Source organism: Lithobates pipiens, unplaced genomic scaffold, assembly GCF_037356315.1.
Source record: "Lithobates pipiens isolate NorthernLeopardFrog02 unplaced genomic scaffold, aLitPip1_a1.2 Scaffold_28, whole genome shotgun sequence".
In the NCBI taxonomy this organism is placed as follows: Eukaryota; Metazoa; Chordata; class Amphibia; order Anura; family Ranidae; genus Lithobates; species Lithobates pipiens.
The window spans coordinates 108,068,016-108,095,650 of NW_027507789.1; the positions used below are offsets into that span (position 1 = coordinate 108,068,016).

General features: G+C 48.9%; 1 protein-coding gene across 1 annotated transcript in view; it reads right to left on the bottom strand.

Annotated features, from left to right (window-relative positions):
- The window catches only part of CNTD1 (cyclin N-terminal domain containing 1), a 160,817-nt gene that overhangs the window by 85,766 nt on the left and 47,416 nt on the right, over positions 1-27,635 (bottom strand). The window contains exon 2 of the mRNA XM_077459515.1: positions 699-880. Coding sequence (XP_077315641.1) covers positions 699-873 — 175 coding nt within the window. The 5' untranslated portion in view covers positions 874-880. The remainder of the gene's footprint in view (positions 1-698; positions 881-27,635) is intronic.

Consider the following 27,635-nt stretch of genomic DNA (forward strand, 5'->3'; position numbering starts at 1 on the left):
TGCCATTGCTATGGGACATCCCACATAGTAAAAACTATGGCTCTGTGTCCCCTAATGTAAGAAAATAAAACATGATTTTTAAAACAGCCTACCTGTAAAATCCTTTTCTTTGATGTACATCAGGGGACACAGAGGTCCCTCCCTTCTTGGTATACACTTGTATTGCTTGGCTACAAAACTGAGGACTCCCAGTAGTGGGAGGGGTTATATAGGGAGTACACGCCTTGCCTTAGGGGCATGCCAGTGTCCATCACCTGTTGGTCCAATATATATAACCCACATAGTAACTACTATGGCTCTGTGTCCCCTGATGTACATCAAAGAAAAGGATTTTACAGGTAAGCTGTTTTAAAAATCCTGTTTTCTAAGAAGCAGAGTGCTACACTAAAAACATTGAATTCATAAAGACTGGTGAAGGCAGATTTTGCAAAAGCATCTCTCTTTTAACAGTGGTGAAGAACGTGCCAAGTTCACGTACATGTCTAGAACTTGTACTTGCATTTGGCTCATGCTGCGCCAGTTTTAGAATGCACATGAGGAATATTTGCATACTCTGTAACCAGAGTGTCCATAAAATCTGAACTAGATTATGTTGAAAGATCTAATTTTTTGTGTACTTAAACTATCATTCAGAATCATCCTAATAGATAGTATACATGCTGTATCAGTAAAAGGACATTTACCAAACAGGGACTCACCTATCACTTTTGGCTGCTTAAAACAGCCAGCATGCACCGACAGGTTTTCAAGAACTTGCTCATTTTCACTTGCCAAACTAACAAGAATATCTTCCAAGATATCAAATGTGGCCATTCCAAACATTGTGCATGGAATTTCTGTAAATCTTTTGGTTTTAAATGGAAGTCGGTTCATCCTTCAACTAAATCAAATACCAAACAGTCATTTTTCAAACAGAAATTCTGTACAATTATTATTTTCTAATCTGTAATATCTAAATGTTTTATGACTAACAATATACCAAAACATGTTTCTATCTAAAACTAACATATTTCTACAACTCTACAATCCAATATCTAGCACCCCTTTACCGTTAACGCGGCCAGCACCTCAGGTAAGGGAAACGGGGTATTTCTTAATAGACTCCATGGCAGCATACGCTTGGGTTAATCCCACCTTCTCTCCTACCCTGTAGGACCCCACTCCCATAAATCTTTGCTCCGAGCCAGCAGCTGTGTTTTTTGTCCTCCTCTGAAGGAGTGAATGGTTTGTTCCTACCCGGAAGATATCCCCCACAACTATGGCCTGTCAAGCCGCGACTGGAGGAAGATGGGTCGTGAGTCTCCTATAAGCCCTAGTTATTAGCAGGGTATAGAGGGAAATGGAAGAGGCGCCTAAAGAGCTAGAAGCCTGGCCATTGGCAGGCAAGCTGTAAGGTGGCCGATTAGCGAATCTATTAGCGGGTGGCCTTATCTGCCCCAGGACCGTTGTGGCAAGTGCTTTCCCCAGGCCTAACATGTTAATGGCAGGAGTGGTGAGATGTACCTTTTCCATGGCAGCAGTGTTTATGTGTCTTGCTCTTTAACAGTGTTGCTTCCCTTTCCCCTTCTCTTTCCCTGCTAGTACAGCTCTCCCTCAGCTATGGTGGCTGGATTGCTTTGCGTTCCAAGCCATCATTCTAGCCGGTCCTTGCGAGGAGATCCCGGAATGAGGCTTGGTTCAGACAGACAAGGCTACAGCAGAATATTTACGACCACACATGAGCAGCCGGTTGACGCAGCAGCGACGTCAGGGAGGCGCCGCTGTTAAAACTCCCTTCAATACCTATAAACTTCAGGAATGCTTACGATGTTGCAGCGACTTCCCCAGGCCCCTGGAGCTGGTAGGGAGGGGACTTCTGGACTGGTCTCTTCATGTTCTTTCCCTCCCTGACCTGGTTGTGTCCCCACAGCTTCTCTACTGCCTAGCTCTTTTGAAGATGGACTCGTCACTGCCTCCTGGCAGCCAGCCCTCTCACAGCAGGTATTTGCTAAAGGATTTTTTTTCTCTTGCTTCTGCCTGCTGGAGGGGAGGGAGGGGTGGGGGCAGGACATTCAGATTTTCTGGTGACCTGTTTTGTGCTTTTCTCTCTCACCCTTTTCTCTTCACAGCCCTTCTAGGTTTGATCCCCAGCGCAGCTCCTATAAGGAAAGTGATCCAGCAAAATCACACCGGCATTCCGCTTCCAGATCCGGGTGCCACAGGTCACACTCTGGATCTAAGCGCCACAGCAAGGACTCAGGCTCCTCATCCAGGTCTTCCCATAACCCCAGCCATTCTGGCCAAAAGTCCTGCTGAGCATGCGGGTGCCGAGTTCCAGTGGACAGATCCCTCTGCGACCCCTGTTAAACCAAAGCAGCAAGTGAAAGAACAGGGAAGGATGAGCAAATTGAGTCCCTGGTCAAAAGGGTCATCAAAGAATTCCTGAGAGAAATGGGAACCGGCCATACTCACAGCCCTTCTACTGAGCCGTCACGCTCTCCAGCTAGAGAAATTCAGGGCCAGGATTCATGGGAAGCATCACAAACGAGCTGCCCATCAGCAATGCTGTCTGACGGCGAGTCTGAGGTGGAGGATCCCGGAGTGGGCTTCGACTTTGCCCTGGTCCCCTCCTTCGTTAGGGCAGTAAGAGAGAGCCTAAATTGGGAGGTTGGGAAGTTGCCATGGACGAATGGTGCAAAATGAATAAAAAGAACTCCATACTGTCACAAATGGCAAAGCTCTATCCCTTTAAGGAGGAAGAAGTCAAGCACCTAGAGTCAGACCCTCTGCTGTGGATGCAGCCGTGATGAGGCTGTTCAGACATATGACACTTCAAAAATATAAAGTGCAGCGCTAAAATTGAACTAGACAATTCATGATGGCACAATGCATGTAGCATGTGAGTTCAGGCAGCCTCAGCAACAAGATGTTTGTATATGCAAAGAGACAAGAATGTAACGTGTAAGGAATCGCATTTGGCTTGTTTTATACTAGGGATTTACTCCAGAGTTTGAAACCTGCTTATGCAGCACTGCAGAATTGCTAATAAAACAGTTAAAGAGACAATATTATGCTATCTGGAGTCTCTTTGAATATACAAACATCTTGTTGCTGAGGCTGTCTGAACTTCAGGCTTTTGATCATCCTCTGATACACACAGAGGCTACTGGCGGGAAACGCTTGGATACTTCTTCAGTGGATCTTTGATCCAACAAAATGCTTTGTGACCCCCCTCAGTAAGGGTGGTTCCAGGCTTTCTGTTAAGCCTTTAATCCTACTATGGTGTTGGGTATAACACTGCCAAGTAACTGATGAACGCTTTACACCTATATGGGATCTCCTTTATTGAATATCAGCTACTGAATATCAAATGACATATGAACTATTAGCTAAATTATTTTGTGACAAATTTTTTATTTTCATTTATCATTGCACATTGGTCTTAGTTGTTATTGCACGTTTGCAATTTATAGTTTATTATATGCTTATTATGCAATGTGCTATTGATAGATTAATTCAATTTATTTATTTTGTCACAGTTCTACTGCATATCAGTCATAGTTGGCACCATATATTGTTTCATTGCACGTATGCACTTTATGTTTATCGCATGCTACATGCATTGTGTCATCATGAATTATCTAGTTTAATTTTAGCGCTGCACATTATAGGCCAGTATCTGGGTTATTGTGTTCAGCTGCTGTTTTTTGTTTCACCAAGCGTGGGTATAAATTAAAAAAAAATAATTTTATATATATATATATATATATATATATATATATACACACACACACACACACACACGTGACACTCCCACTGGAAGACACAGTGTCCTTTAAAGATCCACTGGATAGGTGGATCTATACTGATCTTAAATGGATCTACCTAATGTCGGCCATGGCCTACAAACCGGGCATAGCCCTAGCTGTAGTGTCCAAAGCTATGGAAGTCTGGATGGATGGTGTAGATGACACCCTGAGAAGCGTTTCAGAAGAGGTAGCCAGGAGCTCACCTGTGCAAGAGTTAAGGTTGGCGTTGGCCTTCTTGGGGGAGGATTCCATCGACCTTGTCCACCTAGCGGCCCGAGTTATGCTGTCCGCTGTCACTGCCGAGCTCTGCCCGTGGTTGGCCGACCCTGCCTCCAAGCAGGTGTCATGCCGAATTCTCTTCAAGGGTTCCTCCCACTTTGGCAAAAAATTGGATAGTGCCATAACTTGGGCCAAGGGAGGCAAGTCTGGGATCCTGCCCCAGGACCAGCGCCTGATGAGCGAGAGACGGGCCATTCCATGGAAGCAGAGTGCGGATCGGGCTAAGGAAGCTTGGAGCTACGAACCTGGCCAAGAGTTCAGGCGAACCTTGAAATCAACACAGTCCTCCTTCCGAAAACCCTCCAAGAGTACACCCACTGGTGACGGAGAGGCTACTAAGTCTTTTAGAGATTGAGCCTGCTCAGACATGCCAGGTGTGGGCTCCGCTGTCGGCATGTCTGGGTGGCCTCAATCCAAGACTTCTAGACCATCAAAACGGTAACCTTGGGCCATGCCTGGCCCTTCAGAAGTTTTCCAGGCTCAGATTTGTTCCCACGTGCCTTCCACTTTCAGGAGGAAAAAGACAAACGTTGGTGTCCTACGTGGACACTCTGGTAGCACAGGGTGCCTGTTCCAGACAATGAGCTATGACAACGGATCTACTCAACTCCTATTTATGGTCCAGAAGAAGAATGGCTCATGGAGGCGCATCAAAGACCTCACTCATCTGAATCACTTCATCGAGAAGGAGAGGTTCAAAATGAAAGCTTTGTCCGCGATTCAGCAGTTGGTCCAACCAGAAGACCGGCTGGTATCAATAGATTTAAAGGACGCATATTTTCATGTCCCTGTAGCAGAAGACAGTTTCTTTGAGTTGCGAAGGTCAGATACACCTGCAATTCACCTGTCTCCCCTTCAGGCTACGCTCCTCGCATATTTTCAAAAGTCTTGTTGATGGTGGTAGCCCTTTTGAGAACCAGTCTACACCATTATTTAGACAACCTTCTCCTACTGTCCCAGGAGAAGAAGCAACTTCTGGAACACAGGGGTCATGTCTTCTCCACCCTCCAAGAGTTCAGATGGCTCCTGAAAATGGAGAAGAGAAACCTAGTTCCCACACAGTCCCTAGTGTTTCTCAGGGCTCAGTTCAACGCGGTAAGTGGCACAATCTCTCTGCCCGAGGAGAAAGTCCCAATTGTCAGAGACAGAATACGGGCGACTCTTTCTCCATTTCATCTCCGTGCCCGACAGTGTCTAATGCCTTGTACAAACGATCAAACTATCCGGTGGACTTGGTCCAGTGGACTCTGGTGTGGGCTCTGGCGGACTTTTTTCCCCAACAGTCCAGCGGACTTAGAAAGTAGTTTTGACTCAAAAAAATGGGGACAAGGTGCTTTGGGGTGGGGGGGCCGCGTGGCCCCCCCTTCCCCAAGGCACCCCCCATGTTGAGGGCACGCGGCCTGGCACGGCTCAGGAGGGGGGCGCTTGCTCGTTCCCAACCCCGTTCCTGGCCGGCCTGGTAGCGTGCTCGGACAAGCGTCTGATGTGGACCTAGGGGGGACACCCACGCCGATTTTTTTGCGTAGGGGTTCCCGTTTAAGTCCATACCAGGTGACGGGGCCAGCGACGCCTCCTTCGCTGGCCCCGGCTACCTGGAGACGCGCTCAAAATAAGCGGACTTTCCTCCGCATGTGTGGGCGAGTCCGTTCATTTAAAAAGTACGGTGGATAGTCCGGCGGACTTAGTACGCCGTATTAGTCCGCTGAAAAAGTGCCATGTGTGGGCAAGTAGCTCATTCGGAAAGTCCGGCGGACAGTCCGGCGGGAAGTCCGTCAGACTTAGGCCGCGTACACACGTGGCGGACTGTCTGGCCAACTAAGTCCGTCAGACAATCCGACAGACAGTCCGTCATACTTTCGAATGAACGGACTTGCCCACACACGGCACTTTTTGAGCGGACTAATATGGCGGATTAAGTCCGCCATACAATCCGCCCTACTTTTGAAATGAACGGACTCGCCCACACACGCGGAGGAAAGTCCGCTCATTTCGAGCGCGTCTCCAGGTAGGCGGGGCCCGCGAAGCAGACGTCGCTGACCCCGCCGCCTGGAATGGACTTAAAGGGGAACCCAATGCCGAAAAAAATCGGCGTGGGGGTCCCCCCAAGTCCACAACAGACCCTTGTCCGAGCACGCTACCCGGCCGGCCAGGAAAGGGGGGCGAGCGAGCGCCCCCCCTCCTGAGCCGTACCAGGCCGCGTGCCCTCAACATGGGGGGGTGCCTTGGGGAAGGGGGGCCACGCGGCCCCCCCACCCCAAAGCACCTTGTCCCCATGTTGATGAGGACAAGGGCCTCTTCCAGACAACCCTGGCCGTTGGTTGTCGGGGTCTGCGGGCGGGGGGCTTATCGGAATCCGGGAGCCCCCTTTAATAAGGGGGCCACCGGATACCGGCCCCCCACCCTATGTGAATGAGTATGGGGTACAATGTACCCCTACCCATTCACCTGTAAAATAAAAGTACCAAAAAAAACCACAACACACGAGATAAAATATTTTATTGCACAGCTCCGGGGGTCTTCCGTCTTCTCGCCGGACTCCTCCGCTATCTTCTTGTAGCTCTTTTGCTAGCGGAGGAGTCCGGCTTTCTTCCTCGCCGCCGGCCTCTTCTCCCGACTTCGGGGGTCTTGTCCCCCTCTTCGGTTCTTCTGCCGGGCCACCGCGCCTTCTTATAGCTCTTTTACAGGCGGTCTTCTGTCGCCGCCGTCGCCTTCCGTTCTTCTTCTTCTTCTTCTTCTCCAGGAGATGTTGCCTCGACGATCTCTCCGGCTGGAATGCCAGAGTCCGCTCAAAAAGTGCCGTGTGTGGGCAAGTCCGTTCATTCGAAAGTATGACGGACTGTCTGTCGGATTGTCTGACGGACTTAGTTGGCCAGACAGTCCGCCACGTGTGTACGCGGCCTAAGGATCTTCTGGTGGACCTTACTGTGTCAAGCAGCTCCTCCGCCGCCGTCGCCTTCCGTTCTTCTTCTTCTTCTCCAGGAGTTGTTGCCTCGACGATCTCTCCGGCCGGAATGCCAGAGCCGCGCTGCGCGGCCACTTATATAGTGACAATGGGGCGGTGTCACATGGTATATGTCACATGGGCTGGTCACATGGGTTGATGTCACATGGGGACTATGACATCGTAAGGGGGCGGGGTCACCATGTGACACCAACCCATGTGACATAAAGCCATGTGACACTGCCCCATTGTCACTATATAAGTGGCCATGCAGCGCGGCTCTGGCATTCCGGCCGGAGAGATCGTCGAGGCAACATCTCCTGGAGAAGAAGAAGAAGAAGAAGAACGGAAGGCGGCGGCGACGGCGGCGACAGAAGACCGGGCCACCGCCTGTAAAAGAGCTATAAGAAGGCGCGGTGGCCCGGCAGAAGAACCGAAGAGGGGGACAAGACCCCCGAAGTCGGGAGAAGAGGCCGGCGGCGAGGAAGAAAGCCGGACTCCTCCGCTAGCAAAAGAGCTACAAGAAGATAGCGGAGGAGTCCGGCGAGAAGACCCCCGAAGACGGAAGACCCCCGGAGCTGTGCAATAAAGTATTTTATCTCGTGTGTTGTTTTTTTGGTACTTTTATTTTACAGGTGAATGGGTAGGGGTACATTGTACCCCATACTCATTCACATAGGGTGGGGGGCTGGTATCCGGGGGCCCCCTTATTAAAGGGGGCTCCCGGATTCCGATAAGCCCCCCGCCCGCAGACCCCGACAACCAACGGCCAGGGTTGTCGGGAAGAGGCCCTTGTCCTCATCAACATGGGGACAAGGTGCTTTGGGGTGGGGGGGCCGCGCGGCCCCCCCTTCCCCAAGGCACCCCCCATGTTGAGGGCACGCGGCCTGGTACGGCTCAGGAGGGGGGGAGCTCGCTCGCCCCCCTTTACTGGCCGGCCGGGTAGCGTGCTCGGACAAGGGTCTGTTGTGGACTTGGGGGACCCCCACGCCGATTTTTTTCGGCGTTGGGGTTCCCCTTTAAGTCCATACCAGGCAGCGGGGCCAGCGACGTCTCCGTCGCGGGCCCCGCCTACCTGGATACCCGCTCGAAATGAGCGGACTTTTCTCCGGGCGGGAAAAGTCCGCTCATTTCAAAAGTAGGGCGGACTGGCACACACACGGGCGGACTGTCCGCTGAAATGCAAGTCCAACGGACAGTCTTTCCAACATTCCGAAAGACTTAGTCCGCCAGACTGTCCGATGAAAAAGTCCGCTGAAGCCCACACACGAGCGGACTGTCCGCTGAAATGTGTTTCGGCGGACTAAGTTGGGCAGACAGTCCGCCCGTGTGTACGCGGCCTAAGTCCGCCGGATAGTTGGCTACGTGTGTACGCGGCATTAGGCCCCAGAGCACCTCCACTCCGCAGCCAGCTGTCTTACAAACAGGAAGTCAGCAGCCAATAATGTTTTTTCAGCAAGTTCAGCAGCCTATTACTGAGGAATTACAGAGCTCAGAAAAACATGGATGGCAAAGTTGGTGAAGGTATGAGATCAGCAACAAGGACATGGAAAAAAAAATTTGGCTGGAGTTCTGCTTTAAGGTAGGGCAGTGTCCCGAGGTCTTAGAAAAGTGTCCCACACAAAGTGCTAGATTTCCAAAGTGATTGGCGACCATGGTAAAAGTTCAAAGAATAATCTAAAAATAGGCGATTGTAAAGAATGAACTGTAAATTAAAAAGTATTTTATAATCTGAGAAAGATGATTTTGGTAAAATAAATGCTAAATAAAATACCATCCCATCAGCAACAATCCTTATTGTTCAGTTGACTTTGACAAATGAGCACAACAGGTGTCACACATTTTTATTTTTCCAGCATTGACTTCCTTTGTGAAGCTCTGTCATTTGGTCACATGACATCTTAGAACCGCAAAATAAGTTAAAGATTGAAGACTTTCTTGTTCCAGGTGCTATGATCACAGGCCTGAATAGGAAGCAGAGAGCTATATAATGCCCAGTAGTCACTGACTGAATGTCTAAATGGGGTAATCTCCACTAAGGGCTAACATACGAACATATATTTCTAATTCCTCCCCCTCCCCCCTACCCGGTCTCTGTAACCTAGTTCTCCTCTGTAACCCTGTCACCTAAAACCATAACCATGATTTAATTAACCACTTCAACCCCAGAAGGCTTTTCCCCCTAAATGACAAGGCCATTTTTACGATACAGCACTGCGTTGCTTTGTGTCGACAATTGTGTGGTCTTGCGAAGCTGTACCCAGGCGGTCTTCTGTCGCCGCCGTCGCCTTCCGTTCTTCTTCTTCTTCTTCTTCTCCAGGAGATGTTGCCTCGACGATCTCTCCGGCTGGAATGCCAGAGTCCGCTCAAAAAGTGCCGTGTGTGGGCAAGTCCGTTCATTCGAAAGTATGACGGACTGTCTGTCGGATTGTCTGACGGACTTAGTTGGCCAGACAGTCCGCCACGTGTGTACGCGGCCTAAGGATCTTCTGGTGGACCTTACTGTGTCAAGCAGCTCCTCCGCCGCCGTCGCCTTCCGTTCTTCTTCTTCTTCTCCAGGAGTTGTTGCCTCGGCGATCTCTCCGGCCGGAATGCCAGAGCCGCGCTGCGCGGCCACTTATATAGTGACAATGGGGCGGTGTCACATGGTATATGTCACATGGGCTGGTCACATGGGTTGATGTCACATGGGGACTATGACATCGTAAGGGGGCGGGGTCACCATGTGACACCAACCCATGTGACATAAAGCCATGTGACACTGCCCCATTGTCACTATATAAGTGGCCATGCAGCGCGGCTCTGGCATTCCGGCCGGAGAGATCGTCGAGGCAACATCTCCTGGAGAAGAAGAAGAAGAAGAAGAACGGAAGGCAGCGGCGACGGCGGCGACAGAAGACCGGGCCACCGCCTGTAAAAGAGCCTTTAAGAAGGCGCGGTGGCCCGGCAGAAGAACCGAAGAGGGGGACAAGACCCCCGAAGTCGGGAGAAGAGGCCGGCGGCGAGGAAGAAAGCCGGACTCCTCCGCTAGCAAAAGAGCTACAAGAAGATAGCGGAGGAGTCCGGCGAGAAGACCCCCGAAGACGGAAGACCCCCGGAGCTGTGCAATAAAGTATTTTATCTCGTGTGTTGTTTTTTTGGTACTTTTATTTTACAGGTGAATGGGTAGGGGTACATTGTACCCCATACTCATTCACATAGGGTGGGGGGCTGGTATCCGGGGGCCCCCTTATTAAAGGGGGCTCCCGGATTCCGATAAGCCCCCCGCCCGCAGACCCCGACAACCAACGGCCAGGGTTGTCGGGAAGAGGCCCTTGTCCTCATCAACATGGGGACAAGGTGCTTTGGGGTGGGGGGGCCGCGCGGCCCCCCCTTCCCCAAGGCACCCCCCATGTTGAGGGCACGCGGCCTGGTACGGCTCAGGAGGGGGGGAGCTCGCTCGCCCCCCTTTCCTGGCCGGCCGGGTAGCGTGCTCGGACAAGGGTCTGTTGTGGACTTGGGGGACCCCCACGCCGATTTTTTTCGGCGTTGGGGTTCCCCTTTAAGTCCATACCAGGCGGCGGGGCCAGCGACGTCTCCGTCGCGGGCCCCGCCTACCTGGATACCCGCTCGAAATGAGCGGACTTTTCTCCGGGCGGGAAAAGTCCGCTCATTTCAAAAGTAGGGCGGACTGGCACACACACGGGCGGACTGTCCGCTGAAATGCAAGTCCGACGGACAGTCTTTCCAACATTCCGAAAGACTTAGTCCGCCAGACTGTCCGATGAAAAAGTCCGCTGAAGCCCACACACGAGCGGACTGTCCGCTGAAATGTGTTTCGGCGGACTAAGTTGGGCAGACAGTCCGCCCGTGTGTACGCGGCCTAAGTCCGCCGGATAGTTGGCTACGTGTGTACGCGGCATTAGGCCCCAGAGCACCTCCACTCCGCAGCCAGCTGTCTTACAAACAGGAAGTCAGCAGCCAATAATGTTTTTTCAGCAAGTTCAGCAGCCTATTACTGAGGAATTACAGAGCTCAGAAAAACATGGATGGCAAAGTTGGTGAAGGTATGAGATCAGCAACAAGGACATGGAAAAAAAAATTTGGCTGGAGTTCTGCTTTAAGGTAGGGCAGTGTCCCGAGGTCTTAGAAAAGTGTCCCACACAAAGTGCTAGATTTCCAAAGTGATTGGCGACCATGGTAAAAGTTCAAAGAATAATCTAAAAATAGGCGATTGTAAAGAATGAACTGTAAATTAAAAAGTATTTTATAATCTGAGAAAGATGATTTTGGTAAAATAAATGCTAAATAAAATACCATCCCATCAGCAACAATCCTTATTGTTCAGTTGACTTTGACAAATGAGCACAACAGGTGTCACACATTTTTATTTTTCCAGCATTGACTTCCTTTGTGAAGCTCTGTCATTTGGTCACATGACATCTTAGAACCGCAAAATAAGTTAAAGATTGAAGACTTTCTTGTTCCAGGTGCTATGATCACAGGCCTGAATAGGAAGCAGAGAGCTATATAATGCCCAGTAGTCACTGACTGAATGTCTAAATGGGGTAATCTCCACTAAGGGCTACCATACGAACATATATTTCTAATTCCTCCCCCTCCCCCCTACCCGGTCTCTGTAACCTAGTTCTCCTCTGTAACCCTGTCACCTAAAACCATAACCATGATTTAATTAACCACTTCAACCCCAGAAGGCTTTTCCCCCTAAATGACAAGGCCATTTTTTACGATACAGCACTGCGTTGCTTTGTGTCGACAATTGTGTGGTCTTGCGAAGCTGTACCCAAACAAAATGGATGTCCTTTTTTTACCCACAAATAGAGCTTTCTTTTGGTGGCATTTGATCACCTCTGCAGTTTTTACTTTTTTTTGCGCTTTAACCACTTCAATACAGGGCACTTATGCCCCCTTCCTTCCCAGCCCAATTTTTAGCTTTCATCGCTCTCGCACTTTCAGTGACAATTGCGCGGTCATGCTACACTGTACCCAAATGAAATTTTTATCATTTTGTTTGCACAAATACAGCTTTATTTTGGTGGTATTTATTCACGACTCCGTTTTTTTTTTTTGCGATATAAGCGCAAAAAAAGCGGAAATTTGGAAAAAAAACAATATTTTCTTTTTTCTATTTTAAAAGAAATCCAATAAAGTCAAATTTTGTCATAAATTTAAGCCAAAATGTATTCTGCTACATGTTTTTGGTAAAAAAAATTCCGTTAAGTGTATAACAATTGGTTTGTGTGATCACGGACATATGTACGCAAATGATCATGTACAGATGTGTGCAGGTGATGACGGACATATGTGTACAGATAATCATTGGGACATGTAATTTTAGTGAGACATATGTGGGGGACATGTTTTTATTATTAGGGACGTGTTTTTATTATTTGGGGACATTTGTGTTTTGGGGACATATGTGGGGACTGTGTTTATACTGTGTGGTGTGTTGTGTGTTTACACTAGGCTGGTGTAAAAAACAGCTCATACTCACTGATCATCAGCCGGCTGCAGCGATCTGCTCTCCTCTCCTCAGCAATGACTTCTGTGTGAGGAGAGGAGGAGCTGATTGCCTAGCAACCAGCTGTTTGTTTACATCACATGACGGCCGTGATTGGACACAGCCGTCATGTGATCAGGAGGGCCAATCACAGAGCCCTCCTGCCGATCCGAGATGCGCCGTGTCCGGGTGACACGAGCACATCAGGATCGCGCCGCTGCGTGGGCACGCGCGTGCTCGATCCCCCTCTTCTGAAGGACGTTTCTGAACGTACTATCAGAAGTAGACGGCTCCCACCCGGCCGTATATGTACATTGGCCAGGTGGGAAGTGGTTAAACAAAAAAAAAAAAATTTTTTTCTGCTAAAATACATATCCAAAAAATATTTTTAAAAAAGCGAGTCCGCAGGACCCGTGGGAACGCTCCTGCGGCGTGCTATCCTCCTTACACGGACCGAAGTACAGGTATATCGGTTCGCGCAGGAGAGTCGACCTGCCTCTGTATATCTGTGTGAGCTGGTCAGCTAGTGGTTCACTGTTTGCTGACCGCCGGCCGTCAAATGACAGCCAGGCGGCGCACCTATTGCATGCATCCCTGTTCCTTTGGTGGCTGCGTGTCACGGAGACACCACTTGCCACTAAGGGGGGTCAACAGCCATTGGGCATGGCTGTTTACCATGTGATCGGCCGTGATGAAGTGAAGGCCGATCACAGATGGTTACACCCCCACTGTGCACAGCGCGTGCGCGCGATCACGCTGTGCACAGCGCGTGCGCGCGATCACGCTGTGCATGCACGTTGGTGGCGGCGTGTTCCAGGGAACACTGCTCGTCACCGACGCTGGTAAACAGCCATTGGCTGGCTGTTTACCCACGTGATCGGCTGTGATCCTTTCACAGCCGATCACTAAATGTAAACAAACCGCGGTAACGAGATGTTAGCGGGTTCTCCTTCTCACACACTGATCGTGTGTGAGGAGGAGATTGCGGTAACATCTCGTTACCGCTTACAGTACACACAAATCACACTGATTGCCCCCCCCCCCCAATAAAGAGGACCTGTCACCACCCATCATAGTACCTGTCACTCACAGTCCATCATAGTACCTGTCACTCACAGTCCATCAGAGTACCTGAGTACCTGTCACAGTTCATCCGAGTACCCGTCACAGTCCATCTAAGTACCCGAGTACCTGTCACAGCCTATCAAAGTACCTGAGTACCTGTCACAGCCCATCAGAGTACCCGAGTACCTGTCACAGTCCATCTGAGTACCTGTCACAGTCCATCCGAGTACCCGAGTACCTGTCACAGCCCATCAGAGTACCCGAGTACCTGTCACAGCCCATCAGAGTACCCGAGTACCTGTAACAGTCCATCCGAGTACCCAAGTACCTGTCACAGCCCATCAGAGTACCCAAGTACCTGTCACAGCCCATCAGAGTACCCGAGTACCTGTCACAGCCCATCAGAGTACCCAAGGACCTGTCACAGTCCATCAGAGTACCCGAGTACCTGTCCCAGTCCATCTTAGTACCCGAGTACCTGTCACAGTTCACCTGAGTACCTGTCCCAGTCCATCTGAGTACCCGAGTACCTGTCACAGTTCATCTGAGTACCTGAATACCTGTCACAGTCCATATGAGTACCTGAGTTCCTATCACTGTCCTTCAGAGTACCCAAATACTAGTCACCAGGCCATCAGAGAACCTGTCATCAGGCCATCAGAGTACCCGAGTACCTGTCACCAGGCCATCAGAGTACCCCAGTACCTGTCACCAGGCCATCAGAGTACCCGAGTACCTGTCACCAGGCCATCAGAATACTCAAGTGTCAGAAACCATGAATCAGACTGAGACAGACAGTACAGTACAATTAAATCACACTTGTTTATTAATAAAAATAAAAAGGTAAATAGAAAAAGCGTAGTCAAGCATACCCAGAGTCAAGTAACCAGATTGGGTAGTCAGCCAGGCCAAAAGTCAGGGATCCAAGTAGAGCAACAGCAAGCAGGATAAGGAGCCACAAGGGATGTCTGCAAGCCAGTCTTTAAACAAACCACAGGAGATGGTTTCTAGTGATGTGACCAAGGCAAAGGCAGAGGTGGAATGAGCCGGAAGGCTTTAAGTAGGCAGATCAGACAAGCATCATCAGGAACAGCTGGTAACTGTGGAGAGAGAAGAGAGCTGGCAATTAGCTGACAGCTGAGTGGCCAGACCAGAGAAGGAAGGGCTAAGCCATCCCTGACAGTACCCCCTCCTCAATGACCCCTCTCCCTCGGAGGGCCATCGGGCTTGAGGGGAAACAGTCTATGGAACTCGCGGAGGAGGACAGGGGCATGTACGTCAGAGGATGAAACCCAGGAGCGTTCCTCCGGCCCAAACCCCTTCCAATGCACCAGGTACTGTATGTGCCCACGGAACTTATGGGAGTCAACAATGGATTGTACCTCATACTCCTCATGGTTCTCAAACTGAATAGGATGAGGACGTGGCACCGAGATGGTAAATCGGTTACAGACCAACAGTTTCAATAAGGAGACATGAAACACATTTGAGATGTGCATACTAGGAGGAAGGTCCAACGTGTAAGCCCCTGGGTTAATCCTGCGAAGGATACGGAAAGGCCCAAAAAACCAAGGTGCAAACTTCAGTGAGGGAACACGAAGCCGGAGGTTGGGAGATGACAGCCAGACCCTGTCCCCAACCTGATAGGAAAGAGCAGGTAGGCGTCTGCGGTCAGCATGGAGTCTGTACCTATCATAAGCATGACACAAAGCCTCCTGGACTTGTACCCAAGTGTAACGAAGATCACGGAGATGCTCCTCTAACGCAGGAATACTCTGCGGAACAAACGAGTCAGGCAACATGGAAGGTTGGAAACCATAATTTGCCATAAATGGAGACAGCCGGGAGGCAGAATTCAAGGCACTGTTGTGAGCAAACTCTGCCCAAGGTAATACGTCAGACCAGTTGTTATGATGATCAGAAATATAGCAATGTAGAAATTGCTCCAAGGACTGATTGGCTCGTTCTGCGGCCCCATTAGACTGTGGGTGATACGCAGAAGAGAATGCAAGCTGGATTCCCAACTGTGCACAAAAGGCTCGCCAGAACCGGGAGACAAACTGACTGCCCCTGTCCGAGACAATCACCTTGGGTAGCCCATGTAAGGGAAAGATCTCCCGAGCAAAAATGGAAGCCAGTTCCGTAGAGGTGGGCAAGTTCTTAAGTGGAATACAATGACACATCTTTGAGAACCGGTCAACCACCATAAGGATAACAGTGTTGCCTTGGGAGTTAGGCAACTCCACAATGAAATCCATAGACAGGTGAGTCCAGGGCCTCTCTCCATTGGGTATGGGTTGTAGGAGGCCCACTGGAAGGTGTTGTAAGGTCTTACTCTGAGCACACACATGACAGGCAGCTATGAAGGCAGTAACATCAGCCCATAGACTAGGCCACCAGAATTGTTGGGAAATGGCCCAAATGAGTTGATTCTTCCCAGGATGGCCAGCTGCCTTGGAAGAATGGTAAGTCTGGAGCACAGCAGTATGGAGACTCACTGGGACAAAGCAGCGGTCACAAGGTTTATCAGGAGGAGCATGGACCCGAGCAGTAAGAATTTTGTCACCCAAAGGAGAAGTAAGACTGGTGCGAACTGTAGCCAAGATACGAACAGGAGGAATCATAGGAACCGGAACCGACTCCGACTTGGAAGTGGAGGAAAATTGTCGTGACAAGGCATCAGTCCTTACATTCTTAGTACCGGGTAAGAATGAGACAATGTAATTTAAGCTCGACAAGAAAAGAGCCCATCAAGCCCTTCTGAGAGAGAGTCGCTTAGCCTCAGACAAGAATGGAAGATTCTTTATAAATCTTTTTTTTATTGAATTTTCAGTGTCATACAAAATCGCCCACGCAGGGGCCAAACATTTCCCACACAGGGGTAAACTTCCAAATGCGGCAACAGGCCACAACAAAGCACATTACAAAACATATATCCTGCCTCTGATGCGGCAACCGACCGCAACAGGGCAAATGAACACAAACATAAACTTGCCTATCTATACCCCACTGTGGGGAGAGGATATTGTAGGATAATTCGTGCTAAGTATTAAAATTACCGGATAAAGTGTCATAAGAGCAGGTGGGTCAGCCTATAACCATACTGCGTATAGAATACAGGTGGATTAATCACTATTCACTTATATATGTCTATGAAGGGTTAATACCATACGTATTAAAAAGTAGTCAGGACTGATTGCCTCCACCCTCAGATGATGTCAACACGACGAAACGCGTCAGAGTGGTAGCACACGCTTAGCAGCATAGAGGAACTGACAGGAGGGAGGAAGAGAAGCACAGCTTTAACCGTGAGCTATTATGTAATGACGGTCATTGGCGGCTAATGCTAATACTTCTCCCCAGACCTGACTGTGATAAAGAACTATGCACGTTGAGTGAACCAATGTTTTAAAGGATTGTTTTTTTGTGAGTGCAATATTTTTTATTGAAATAAATTGTGTTTTTACAAGACAGTATCACGCTATGTTTGTTTCCCGCAATTGCTTTTTTCCGAGATCTTGAATTACCCGGCACTTATGAAGCGGATGAGATCCAGCCGATGAGGAGTAATATCTGAGAGCCCGCATAACCAGGCACATCTGGTAAGAATATAACTAAGGGGGGTCGCCTCATGCCTGAGATTGTACCCCAGCAAATTTGGGAACACTGCATTTCACTGTTGGAAGTATAATCACGTTAAGGAAGGATTGCATCGTATACCCCTTATGATCTGTACCAGGATACTTTGTTTCAGTTTTGCTTCTTATTTTGTTTATGGACTGAAATAGATAATCTGTTTCAGTTCTTCTTTTCCTGGAACCATCTTGATTATTCAGTATAATCTGGACATATGGACAGTTATCATGGACAATAACTATTTTGTATGACTATATTGTGGAGGATACACGTGCTTTCCGTAGAACAATAGTTTGCACTAGAACAAATAACATATATATATTTTTTTCTCTCTATAGAGGAATATGCGCTGTTGTTTCTACGGGTGAATTGATTTATTCATTTATCTTGTAGATGTCTATTTAACGTTTTCTAGTGGTTTTATTGATTTAATGCCTTTTAAAACAGCTGCTTAAATTCCACAGCTCCCAGGTAGAAAGCATACCATTTGGTGCTGAGCGCCTTTTTATTTGCGTGGTTAACGGGCGGAGGTTACCCTAAGCAAAGGTGTATATTTGTTCAAGAATGGAAGATTCTTTATAAATCTTTTTTTTATTGAATTTTCAGTGTCATACAAAATCGCCCACGCAGGGGCCAAACATTTCCCACACAGGGGTAAACTTCCAAATGCGGCAACAGGCCACAACAAAGCACATTACAAAACATATATCCTGCCTCTGATGCGGCAACTGACCGCAACAGGGCAAATGAACACAAACATAAACTTGCCTATCTATACCCCACTGTGGGGAGAGGATATTGTAGGATAATTCGTGCTAAGTATTAAAATTACCGGATAAAGTGTCATAAGAGCAGGGGGGTCAGCCTATAACCATACTACATCCATACCGAACTATGGGTTATTTACTACATCTGTTGCCGTTGTGTTATCATCCAGCCAGCAGTTCCACACCTTCTCAAATTTCTTTGGGCAACCCCTGTTCAAGTAGGTGGCCCTATAGAGGGGTAAGCTAGCGTTCACCAGGTTTTTCCAGAATTTAATAGAGGGGGGAGACGATTGTTTCCAGGTCATGGTGATGGCCTTGCGTGCATAGTAGAGCAACAGGGATATGAGTGTTTTCCTAGCCCTGAGGATCGACATTTGTTCCACCAGCCCCAGCAGGCAATATTTAGGATCGCAAGGAATATTAACCTCAGTGGTCTTAACTATCACCAGGAGAACCTCTTTCCAAAAGCATACAATCGCTGGGCAAGCCCAGAAAATGTGAATGAAGTCTCCCGGCAAGAATGGAAGATTCTTATAGTCAATAAGAATAAGAACAGGCACAGTAGTTCCTTCAAGGAGATGTCACCATTCTTTAAGGGCTAAAATGATCGCCAACAGCTTTTTGTCACCAATCTCATAATTGCACTCAGCAGGTGACAATTTCTTGGAAAAGTAGCCACACGGATGCATAGCGCTCTCAGAGTTAGGACATTGAGACAGAAGGGCGCCAACTCTAGTCTCAGAAGCATCAATTTCTAGAATAAAAGGCAACATAGGATCAGGATGTGCCAACACAGGAGCAGAAACAAAGGCAGCCCTGAGAGTCTCAAAGGCCTTAATGGACTCCGGAGACCAACTCTGTGGGTTACCGTCCTTTCTGGTCATATCAGTCAGGGGCTTGACCAGAGACGAGAAGTTACGAATAAACTTCCGATAGTAGTTGGCAAAGCCCAGGAAACGCTGCAGAGGATGTAAACCCACGGGTCGAGACAACTGTAGGACTGCCGAAAGTTTCTCTGGGTCTATTGAAAAACCAGCAATGACATAGCCCAGGAATGTAACCTGTTCACGATGGAACTCGCACTTCCCCAGTTTACAGTAGAGATTGTTCTCTCTTAGTTTCTGAAGCACACGACAGACATCTGTGTGGTGGCTCTCCGGGGACTTGGAAAATATGAGGATATCATCGAGATAAACCACCACACACAACTGCAACAAATCTCAGAGGACATTGTTAATAAATTCCTGGAAACCTGCCGGGGCATTACAGAGGCCAAAAAGCATTACCAGCTATTCATAATGGCCTGTTCTGGTATTAAACGCAGTTTTCCACTCGTCACCCTCCTTAATGCGCACAAGATTGTATGCCCCTCTCAAGTCAAGCTTCGTGAAAACCGTTGCTCCCTTGAGGCGGTCAAATAACTCTGTAATCAATGGAATGGGGTAAGCATTCTTAATCGTGGCACGATTGAGACCCCTATAATCTATACAAGGTCTCAGTTCCCCGCTCTTCTTTTTCACAAAGAAGAAACCAGCACCAGCAGGAGATGAGGATTTGCGGATGAAACTTCGAGAAAGTGTGTCAGCAACATACTCCTCCATGGCCTTATCCTCCAAGACCGACAAAGGGTAAACCCGGCCACGAGGAGGTATGGCACCAGGTTGAAAGTTAATTGCGCAATCATAAGACCGGTGTGGAAGAAAACTACCGGCTTGACCTTTAACATCATGGTACTCCTCCGGCAAGGAGGGGAGTGAAGAGGTGCACAGGACCTTAGATACCTTGGAGAGAACCTCAGCACGGAGCCAATCAAAAGAGGGGTTGTGCCTCTGTAACCAAGCATAACCAATAACCAGCGGAAACCTGGGTGAGGAAATAACTTGGAATTGGATTATCTCATGGTGAAGAGCCACTACGTCCATGAACAACAGAACTGTCTCATGAGTCACATGGGCAGGCTGTAAAGGTCTCCTGACAAGAGCCTCAATGGCAAGTGGAGTGTCACGCAGCTGCAGCGGAATTGAGTGCTGCGAAACAAATGCAGCATCAATGAACAGGCCTGCAGCCCCAGAGTCGATTAGAGCCTGTATCTCGATGGACGACTCAGAACAAGAAAGGGTTACCAAAACCAGGGGCTTATCCTTCTGGATAACTGGGGACGAAAAAACGCCACCTAAGGTCTGTCCATGACAGGACCTCAAGGTTCGGGCGTTCCCTGGACAGGTAGGACAAGACTTTAAAAAGTGACCTGCCTGGCCACAATAAAGGCACAATCTCTCCCTCCTCCTAAAAGCTCTCTCATCCGCAGAGAGACGCATGAAGCCCAGGTACATGGGTTCATCTTCACTGATCAACTCGGTACCAGGAGGCATGGGAGGTGAGGGAGGCATGGGTGGGACTACAAAGCTCGGAGGCAAACGTACAGGAAGCTTCCGCAAGCGCTCCTTAAGAGAAAGTCTTTCTCTGAGTCTGGAGTCAATGAGGATGGCAAACGAGATCAAGCTCTCCAGCTCAGTGGGTATATCTCGGGCTGCTATCTCATCCTTGATGGAATCTTAGAGACCATGAGAAAAAGCAGCCACGAGGGCCTCATTGTTCCAAGCAACCTCTGCTGCCAGAGTACGGAATTCAATGGTGTAGTCGGCAACAGTTCTCGTACTCTGTTTAATGGAAATGAGGCACTCGGCAGCAGAAGCGGAGCGGTGGGAACGTCAAATACCCTTTTAAAGGAGGCCACAAACTGAGGGTAACTCAGGACAACAGGTTTTTGCGTCTCCCATAGAGGGTTAGCCCAGGCCAAGGCTCTCTCAGAAAGCAAAGATATCACAAAACCTACTTTGCTTCTGTCCGTGGGAAACGCCTGGGGCAGCATCTCGAAGTATATCTCAACCTGATTGAGAAACCCTCTGCATTGAACTGGATCACCCCCAAATCGCTGGGGAAGCGGAGCAGAACCAGACATACCTCTTATAGAGGTAATACTTGAGGCGGGTGCCTGCACAGAGACTGGCGCAGCAGCAGGGACGGACCGTACCGGAGCAGCCACCATGGGAGATTCCAGGAGAGCCGTGCGATTCAGGAGCGTTTGTAACGCCATGGCAAACTGATCCATGCAGTGATCTTGCTCATCCAATCTGGAAATGAATTAATGGCCTTCGCCTACCGTCAGAAACCATGAATCAGACTGAGACAGAAGTACAATTAAATCACACTTGTAGTCAGAGTCTTCACTTGGACAAACGATGAACCAAACTACCAAGGCCTGAGGTGTTCCTTGGCCTGGCTGCTCAGTATGCCTAAAATAGGGCATACCCTGAATGAATATGTATGAAATTTAAATGAAAGATGAAAGTATGGGGTCACGGGTGGGTGGGAACACAGAAATTAGCCGACGAAGGCTCTGATGGAGGAGGAGTGATTTAAGGCCCTCAGACTCCTCCTACAAATTCAGGCTAGCCTGCGCCCAGCCTTCCAACTTGTAGTCAGAGTCTTCACTTGGACAAACGATGACCCTAACTACCAAGGCCTGAGGTGTGCCTTGGCCTGGCTGGTCAGTATGCTTGAAAGAGGGCAAAAAGAGACACAAAGTAGGTGTGATGTGAAAGCTACAAAGAAGGGCCAGCAACAACCGTTAGTCCAGAAAATGCAAATGCCCGGATGACTACAGAAAAGGGGGGTTACGTATGTAGCTGCTAACATGGGGGATCTCCAGTGCCCCATGTACCTGATGTAAAGCAGGGGCCCCCTGTGCGGGACCTACAAAAGTTGCCCAGGAACCAGAAGAGAAAGGGGTTAGGATTCAAGCCTGGTTTGCAAGTAACCTGGACATGAGAACAAACTGTTTGTAGTGATAGAATGGAGAAAGAGCAAACCCAAGGAATGTTGCAGAGAAGGCCAACTTACTTTAGCCTGACACCATGACTGTGGAACCAAAATATAACCACAAACCCCTGGCTTATCCATCTATACAAATGAAGGGGAAGTTGTAAGCGTGGTTAGAGAGAACTGCCTAGAGCACTAACTGGGAACTGTGCCAAGGGAAGGAGACAGGAAGTCTGAACACCACGAAAACCTGGCCGGTAACTGGTAGCCGTGCCAAAGAGAACATCCCGACTTCCCTCCCTTGACAGTTAGAGAGGGTAAGCTGCAAAAAATGGACAGGCTGACAGGAGTTTGTAGGTCCTGAAAACTGGTCACCTGATAGATACTTCATGGATTGGCAGATGAGGCCAAATTGCCGATGCAATAAGCAGCGAAAGCTAGAGACATGAACCTATGAAACCTTCTCGCCCTTGAAAGGAGCCCTCGGAATAAAATGGATAGGAACCACTGGCCAGATCAACTACCTGAAACCAAGCTTGCCCCCAGTTCTATATGCCACCGTAAGAAATTCCAACATAACCTGCAGGCGTACTGTGAAGAGCAGGAGCCACAGCAAACACCTCTGTGCAAGCCGAGCGAGCTAAGATCTCCACCAACTTGTCTAACAATTGTCGTATGAACGTGAGAGCGCATCAAGTACCGCATGAATTTGGGTTGAAGAATCATGCAAAGAGATGTGGTGTGCTGGCCGATGGAAGCGGTTAGGATGAAGTTGGGATAACCACCTAAAAAGTACTGCCCCTCCCCCCCAGCTGAGGGCGGGAAAGGGGTACACCAGTGAAAAAACTAAGCTATGAGTTGGAATGGTCCCACCCCTTGATGATGGGGTGCTAGCATGCACTGGAACCCCTAAGCGGCGGTGGAGGAATGAATGTGAAAGCAGCTTCGGAAATGCACGACATGACCTGATCTAAGGAAACACAAACTAGAGAAATTAGAACAGACAACCAACACACGAAACAACAACATCCCTACGTACCTGACAAGCAAGAGGATGTGGGTGCAGAAATGACAAGACCAACAGCGCGTGAATGTGAACCTAATGATGACACAATCCTAGTGTATGTAACGAGCGAGCCCAAGCAACCTGCAGCGCCAAGACAGGTAATTAAAAACGAACACTCAGGGCTGAGATACCCACAGACGGCGGTAGGTAGTAGTAAAGGTGTAATGGTGAACGTGCACGTATGATGTATGGTATATGGGCGAGAAGATTGTGGGATGACAATCAATTAAAAATGAAACCTCAGCCCGTATGGGTCCGTAGATGTGACAGACCCTGGATGTGAGCCCTGGCTTAACAGAAAAGACACGACAGGAATGCTACGAACAACTTGCAACAACAGAAACAACAGAGACGGGTAGCAAAACAAACCCTCAGGGCTAGTGTACCCACAGACCGTGGTGGGTAGACATACAAGTGTAATGAAAACAGCGTGCAATGTATGACGTATCATATACGGGTGAGAAGATTGTGGGACGACCACCAATTGAAACGAAACCTCCACCCGTATTGGTCCAAAAGCGTAAAAGACCCTGGATTGAACCCTAGCTAACAGAAATGCTACGAACGAAATGCTAAGACAGAAAACAGACACATGCAACAAACAAACCCTTAGAGCTAGTGTACCCACAGACCGCGGTGGGTAGACGTACGAGTAATGAAATGAGCGTACATCTTATGACGTATGTTTTGTGGGGTAGAGGATTGTGGGAAGACAAACAATTGGAAAGAAACCTCAGCCCGTATGGATCCGTACATGTGACAGATCCTAGATGTGAGCCCTAGCTAACAGAAATTCTACAACAGGGGAAACGCTACCAAAGAAAAGTCACAAAATGGAAATCGATATGACAGGAAAAACTATGAGAGAAAGGCTATGAACAAAACAACCTTCTTTTTTTTTCCCGACAGAGAAAATGCTGTGACCGGAAACGCCACGAATGAAATGCTGCGACAGGAAAATGCAAAGACTGAAAAGCTGTGACAGGAAAATGCTACGAATGAAAAGCTAATGACAGGGAAATGCTGACAACCGGAGAAGCTACGAATGAAATGCTGCGACAGGACAATGCTGCGAATGAACCGCTGCGACAGGAAAACGCTACGACAGGAAAAAGGCTACGAATGAAACGCTGTCACTGGAAAACGGTACGACAGGAAATTGCTACCACAGGAAAACTCCACGAATGAAATGCTGTCACTGGAAAACACTGCGACAGAACCACAGACGGCGCTTGCCAAGAACTGCATTGAGCGATCTGCTATGGCGGAAAACGCCATGATCTAACCACTATGACTGACCTGCTGTGACTGGAACCTGCTGGAAAAGCACTGGTTATGACTGGCCATGCAGTAACAGGAACACAGACTGAACGCCTAATGACAGCGCCTATTGCCAGCATTAGCAAGGACTGTGTGTGGCCCTCACTGTTTGATAAAAGTCCATTGTTAGATCAATTCCTGTCAAATGACCACGCTGGTAAACTTTCATCGATCAGCATCTGTAGCCAATAGGCTGCACCCACTGATCAGTGCATTCTGGCAGTGGAGAGCCCCCTGCTGTCCAAATACAATGTTTCAGGAGGGAGGACTCCTCTATTCATGTCACTTGAGTGGATGGGGGAATCTGCTTGTATTTTTTTTTCCAGCCTACCAGCTGAACAAATAAGTGGACCATGTATACCCAGCTTAAGACTGTAAAAAGTTTAGTCAAATGCTTACAGCCTAATAGCCACATTCCATGGCTTAGTGCCTTCCAGGTTTCATTCATAAACAGACTGCAGCACAGCCAATTAGCAATGTGTTCCCCATGTCAGGAACTAGAAAGCAATTCTTATGTTCCAAAAAGGCAGGAGGAGAAGAATGACGTGTCTCATCAGCAAGACTTCTGAACCCAGGAGGGCAGTATATTTTGAGAAATGTGATCTCCCTATGCTTTATATACGAGGAATGCTCAGGAAGCTGGGCCATAGTGCAAACACACAGAATATCTAGTGCTATCGCATTTAAGCATAATAAAAGTGGTTAGTGTGGATTCTTACTGAGACTCTTGGAAGTAACTGTACTCAGAGTATCAAGCTGACGGTCTCTGTGTGTGTGTGAAGAGCTGTAATGGCACAGTGCTGCCAAAGGGGCAGACTGCACAGACATCTAGAATAGTACATAAAAGCAGGTTATCACTTCGGGCTGACCCCCCCCCCCCCCCGAGCTCAAGCCGGCACCTAAGCGGCCCTCTGTTGATGCCACCCGCCCGCACCTACCGGAACCGTGACCACTGGAACGGACTAGAGTCCTGCAGCCGACCACGCTGCTGCTGCTGCTTCTGCTAGCCGAAAAAAGGGTACTCAAGTACCTGTCACCAGCCCATCAGAGAACCATTCACCAGGCCATCAGAGTACCAGAGTACCTGTCACCAGGCCATCAGAGTATCCGAGTACCTGTCACCAGGCCATCAAGTACCCGAGTACCTGTCACCAGGCCATCAGAGTACTCAAGTACTTGTCACGAGGCCATCAGAGTACTCAAGTACCTGTCACCAGCCCATCAGAGTACCAGAGTACCTATCTGCAGCCCATCAGAGTACCTGAGTACCTATTTGCAGCCCATGCCTCACAGAATATATGTTGGGGTGTTAGCTTTCCAAAATGGGGTAATTTTGTGGGTAATTTCACTGTTCTGGTGCTCCTGGACCTTCAAAATGTGATGGGTAGGAATGAAATGAGATGTGTCGTTTATGCTCCTAGAACGCTTGAAGGTACTTCTTCAATGTTCGGCCTCTGTATGTGGCCAGGCTGTGTAAAAGTCCTACACATGTTGTATCACCATACTCGGGAGGAGTAGCAGAATGTGTTTTGGGGTGTAATTTTTCTATATACTGTCAGGTCACCTTGAGGCGAAGTGACAGATGCACCCCATAGGGATCAGGAGTGCACCGCAAGGTTGTGGACCCTACGGCTGACTGCTGCAGACGGGGGACAGATCCCATTGGGGTTAGAGCCTAAGATTCCCTGGGGTGCGGAGTCTAAGAGCCAGCAGGTGTTCAATAGAGCCTCGAGTGGTGAGGATGGACTTGGCTGCAACTGGCTCCAGGTCGCGACCCCCAGCTCACACCCACAGTAGGCAACAAGAGGATAGGGATGGTGAGGGACAAAGCCAAGGTCGGGGCCACAAGCAGACAGGAATAGTCAGGGACACGCCAAAAGGTCAGGATCACAGGCAAACAGGGATAGTCAAAGACACACCAAAGTCGGTAACGGAAAACAGTAGAAGAGCACACGGCAGGAAACAGGAAGCTAACACGCAAAGGAATACACAATGGTTGATCAGCACTGATGGCCTGCAGTGCACAGGTTAATATAGGGCTCCCTGATAGGGCCTGGGGTGGAGCCATGCTTAGAGGAGAGGTTATAAAAACCACCAGGTGGAAGTGGCTGGCCTCTTAGTCTGAACACATGAGGGGAGGTAAGCAAACACAGGAAGATCTCTGCATAACCATGACAGTACCCTCCCTCTTACGAGGCCTCCCCGTCCCCCGCCTGGGTCCAGGCTTAAAGGGAAACTCCATATGGAACCACCTTAACAGACAGGGAGCAAAGACCTCAGATGCAGTGATCCAAGACCTCTCCTCAGGACCCAACCCTTTCCAAAGTACGAGGTACTGAAGAATGCGTTTACGGAGCCGGGAATCCAAAACTTGACTAACCTCGTATTTTAGATTATCCTCAGAGACCGAAACAGAGGTAGGGAGAGGACGAGAGGGCTTGAGGACTAAAAGCTTTTTAGGAATGGGTAAGGGCATGAGAAGATCAGGAGTCTGAGCAGGGTCCCCCATACCCTTAAAGATGAGCTGGGCATCCATAACAAGACCACCAGACTGGGCAGAGGTCAGTGGATCCCTGAGGTCAGGTTGGTTAGAAAGTGACATGTCACAAGAGTCAAGCTGGATAGCTGAAACACAAACAGAATGCAGAGAACCCTGAGAAAAAGATTGAAAACCCCTCCTGGCCGAATGAGGTATTCTATCCAAAGGATGGATTGAGCCTCTTAAACGGGTTTGAACGGACATAGTAGCAGTAGGGTGAGGCCAGGTCACCGAAGGTGCTGAACAAGAAGCAGGAGGCTCATTGGGCATGGGCTGGACTGGCATAACTGGTGCAGAGGTCGACTGAATAGTATTGTCAGGTGTAGCGACCATCTCAATCGCATCACAGGGCATAGCAATTGAGGAACTTGCAGACAAGTTAGCCTGGCTGTGCGTCCAAGGGAGATTAGGGACAGACAAAGGTAAATAGTTATGCAAACTGGAGTGAATGATCGACTCAGGTTCATAGGTGGGCCCCTCATCCAGAGTACCACATGACCTAGAGAGTGCATCAGTCCGACTATTGCAGGGCGCATCCCAGAGATCGCTATATACAGCGGGAAGAGCAGAAGATACTGGGACGGTGGTAACAGGAAGTTTCTCCTTTGGGGTACCCTTGAGTAGGCAGGAAGAGGAACAGGAGGAACCCCAAGCCAGGATCTGTCCAGCAGACCAGTCAACGTGTGGAGAATGGAGCCGTAACCAAGGAAGACCTAATATGATAGGAGATGAAGCCTTAGGTAAGACAATGAAGGATATCCACTCCTGGTGGAGTTTCCCTACTGACATCTTAACAGGAAGAGTCTGAAAGCGGATAGGGCCCCCTGGGAGAACCGTGCCATCAATCGCCAAGACCACCAATGGCGTTGTAAGGGGCAAAAGGGTAAGTCTCATGGAGGATGCAGTTTCCCA